This window comes from Ascaphus truei, chromosome 11 (assembly GCF_040206685.1).
Source record: "Ascaphus truei isolate aAscTru1 chromosome 11, aAscTru1.hap1, whole genome shotgun sequence".
Taxonomy (NCBI): domain Eukaryota; kingdom Metazoa; phylum Chordata; class Amphibia; order Anura; family Ascaphidae; genus Ascaphus; species Ascaphus truei.
The window spans coordinates 60,365,790-60,369,841 of NC_134493.1; the positions used below are offsets into that span (position 1 = coordinate 60,365,790).

Genomic DNA, 4,052 nt, shown 5'->3' on the forward strand with positions numbered 1-4,052 from the left:
TTATGTTTTATTTTTATATTTTATGGGCACATGAGCTATAAACTAGATATGGATGATAGGCATGTTGCCCATTACTGCACTGTATGGGTTGGGGAAGGTGTGGGTGATGTTCGAGGTATTGATGTTTGTATTGTAATGTTTATTGGGGGCAGAGGAGGTGGCTGAAGGGGAAATTACCCCAGGGTAGGTGGTTATGCCTCTCAAGTGGGTAGTGGGAGGGGTTAACCCTTTTGTTACCCTGGTGGTTACTACTGCTAAGGTAATGAAGGAGTTATCCTCTCCCACAACATTCCTGGTAGGCCTAACCTACCAACCTAAGCTAATGAAGCTGTTTTTATTTTATTTTAATATTACAGTATTGCAGCAGGGGGTCTCCGGAGCTGAGCCGCATTGATTTCTGGTCCGGGGACCCCCTGCTTCCAGAGTTACAGGTCCCGTTATGGGGTGCCGGTATCCCTGCACCTTGTTTAAATCTCATGTGGACCGTGACGTGGGAGAATTTAAACATGGCCGCTGGGATAACGGCACCCCATATGGTGTGCTTATGGGGTGCCGGTACCCAAGCGGCCATGTTTAACTTCTCTCACGTCACGGCCCACATGATCAGGAGATTTAAACAAAGCAGAGGGAAACCGGCACCCCATAACAGGACCTGTAACTCCGGAAGCAGGGGGTCCCCGGAACTTAGGTTGGTAGGTTAGTCCTACCAGGAAGGTTGTGTGAGAGATTAATCCCTTCATTAACTTAGCAGTAGTAACCACTATGGTAATGAAAGGGTTAACCCCTTCTACTGCGGATCCAGCACCCAGACAAGGTAACCAATGTCCAGTGCACGTATTTCCAGCACCCTGACAAGGTAACCAACGCCCAGTGCACGTATTTCCAGCACCCTGACAAGGTAACCAACACCCAACCCATGCAGATCCAGCACCCCAACAAGGTAACCAACGCCCAGCACACGCGGATCCAGCACCCCGACAAGGAACCCAATACTGTACAATCCCATCCAAGAGACATGTGATGTAACCATGTGTAATACACAGTACTCAGTAATGGAGTAAGTCAGAGGATTACAAATAAACAAGAAAATAATATGGCAGAGATTCCAAAACTGGAGTGAACAAAGAAATGTCTAAAACAAACCTACAGACATTTTAATTTGTAGAATTTTTTTATTTTTTTTCCTAACCATATTTTACAAATACAGGAAACTGTGGTGGATTTTACAATGTAGTGTGTATACATTTATAGCCTAGCCTCCCGGCCGCTACTTCTTTTTCCTGGGCTTTTCCAGTGTCAGTCCTGTTAGGTGCAGGCAGTGGAAAGGTTAATTCCTCCTTTAGGCCCGGTGTGTGTGTTGCAGCCTTGGGTGATGTCATCAGCATCCAAGGGCGGGTCTAGCAACTGTCAGAGAATGTCAACCTGAGAGAGGGATACTGGTTGGTTCATCTATGGGGAGTGATAGCCAATCAGTATTCAACTTGCCTTGTTAAGGGGCAGGGTTACAATCAACAGCTCTCATGTTATAAATAGGCATTCTCCTAAATTAGCAGGAGCCCTGGAAGATCCCACCTCCTCCTCTGAGGAGTGAACACCACCCAAACCCTCCACCTCCCAAGGAGATGGAGGAGGGGTACAGCAGGCCTGAGAGGGGTGTAAGGCCTTGCTCAGGGCACTGCCTGTCTGGATATGAGGAAGCCAAGAAATACATGTCTGTGACCTATTACATCTACCTACAATAAAACCAAGAAAAGACAATGCTTTCTGTGACTGTCTCTGCTGTATGGAGGAATGTCAGTAGGGGCTCATCCCCTGTACAACCGCAGAGGATCCCTGCTGGCTGGAGGCGCTGCACCTATGGAGAACTAAGGTAAAACCTGTCCTTCCTGTCCTTCTTCTTCCCACATCATCGCGGAGCACTCAGCACTCCTGTTGCGAACAGGTACACATCACCACACAGAGTAGCCAGGAGAAGGCATACCGACCCCAATCTCACTTAGGGGTAGGGGAAACAGGGCTACACAGGATAACAATAGGAGAATCACTTTGTTTTAAGGTGTTTTGGGCCTCGCATACACACATACTGTATAGGTGCAGTTGGCTATAAGATAATATTTTCAGGATTTCCATGTATGCAAAGTCAGGGACCTGAGACAAACCCAGTTGATGTCATCACAAGTTCTTGTGTATCTAAAATAACTTCACCCAGAGGCAGCAGAAGTTCAGAAACGTCCTCTGTGCAATTAATTCTCTGCTTCCAGGAGTATTCTCACACGGGAAAAAGGACCAAAGACCCACAGCAGCAACAAGATAATCCTCAGTACTTCTGTATTCTCATGGCTGAAGAAGTGGGCACTCACATCTATGTCTTTTATGCCATATATGCAGCCGAGATCGCTGCTGGGATACTCAGTAATGCCTTTATTGTGTGTGTGAATTCCCTGGATTGGATTAATGGGAAACGCCTGAACTAATGCGATCTGATCATGTTTGCCCTTGGTCTTTCCAATGCTGGTCACTCCTGCATTTGTGGTCTCTTTACCTTCAGCAGCTTTCTGTACCCACAGATCTTCATGGTGGATTATGTCTATGAAGCAGTTTATGCTCTTTCCAACTTCTCCGGCCTCTCCAGCTCATGGCTCACCGCCTGTCTCTGCTTGTTTTACTTTGTGAAGATTATACATTTCAAGAGTGGTCCCTTGGCCTGGTTAAAGATGAAGATTGATACAGTATTGCCTTGGCTGATCTTGGTAGCAGAAGTTATATCTTTCACCTGCAGCCTTCCTGGATTATGGGTCCCTACTATAAAATGTCCCAAGAATTATACAACTGATCTCACTGGTCACATATCCTCAAATGCTACTGAGATCCAACAGGATACCATGGACATGGTCTCTTCTCTTATCCCGAGCATTCTCCTGCCTTTCCTCATTGTGCTGGGCACCACCATCTGTATAATGTGGTCCCTTTGTAGGCACACACGTCAGATGGAGCAGAACATGGCAGTCGGCAGTTCCAGCCTGAATGTTCACAGAAGGGCGGCCGGCACAATGATGGGCCTTCTCCTTCTCTATCTCAGCTTCTATGTGGTACAGTTTCTTTTGACTATCGGCATACTGACAGGTGCCGAGTATTGGGGAATTATCATTATTCTATTGGCGTTTTCCCCTGTGGAGTCTGTCCTTCTGATCCTGGGGAACTCCAAGCTTAAGCAGAACTGTCAGAAGTTATCTCATCTCATGCTATGTAAGGGAAGACATTAAAGCGTCCCAGCATTTATTATATCTCTGAGTTATTGCATGATGTAGTCGGGGTATTTATTGGGCATTGTGCCAGAAAATTGCACCATTTAGTGCAATAAGAAATATATTCTGTAAGCATCTAGGCTGATGTTCATACACGTGTATTTCTAGATTGACATGTGTAATAATAGATGTATCCTGTACAATGTTTCTTAGCAGGATGTCTTTAATAAACATACCACGTTATTTGATGCTCTGTCTTTTTTTTAAGTACTGGAGTCTGTGTAAAACAAACTCAGCGTGACTACTTTCTCTCCTGTCTCATTTGTCGGTGCCGGGAGGTGGGTGAAACTTTAAAACATGCATTTATAAACTTTTTTCACCAAAATAGATTCCCATAGAACCAGTTCGCAGAACTTTTAAGGGATGAAAGATTTTAAGAAATGACACATTTCCACCATAAACTCTATTATTTACTGTTAGGACCAGTAGGTCAGGCCAGAATCTACACTTGTGTTAAGCTTCCATTTTGTCTGATCATAACTAGTTAAGATTCTGTAGTCAGCCTTTTGCTGAAATATAATTCCTAAATGCACTCAGTTTCTGCCAAATTGCATTTCCTTTCTTCCTGCTCAGGATATTGCTAAGATACTTTTTGTATTGACAGTCTCCTGCTGTTTTAGTTAGAATACAATAGACTGGTTCACTGCAAGAAGTAAAATAGTGTAATTTAGTTGCTAAAGATTCAAGGTCTCTTTTGATAACAGACAATGAATAAGCTATGTATTCATACATTGCTTGTATTGGGAG

The 4,052-nt window shown here is 44.4% G+C and overlaps 1 protein-coding gene across 1 annotated transcript; it reads left to right on the forward strand.

Moving 5' to 3' along the window:
- The first annotated feature begins 2,486 nt into the window (after positions 1-2,486).
- Positions 2,487-3,263, forward strand: LOC142462905 (taste receptor type 2 member 9-like). Its single transcript, XM_075565120.1, has one exon. The coding sequence runs from the start codon at positions 2,487-2,489 to the stop codon at positions 3,261-3,263; it is 777 nt and encodes a 258-aa protein (XP_075421235.1).
- Positions 3,264-4,052: the final 789 nt, after the last annotated feature.

What these genes read in the sequence shown, in the direction of transcription:
- LOC142462905 (XM_075565120.1), top strand. Translation starts at nt 2,487, where the DNA reads ATGTTTGCCCTTGGTCTTTCCAATGCTGGTCACTCCTGCATTTGTGGT.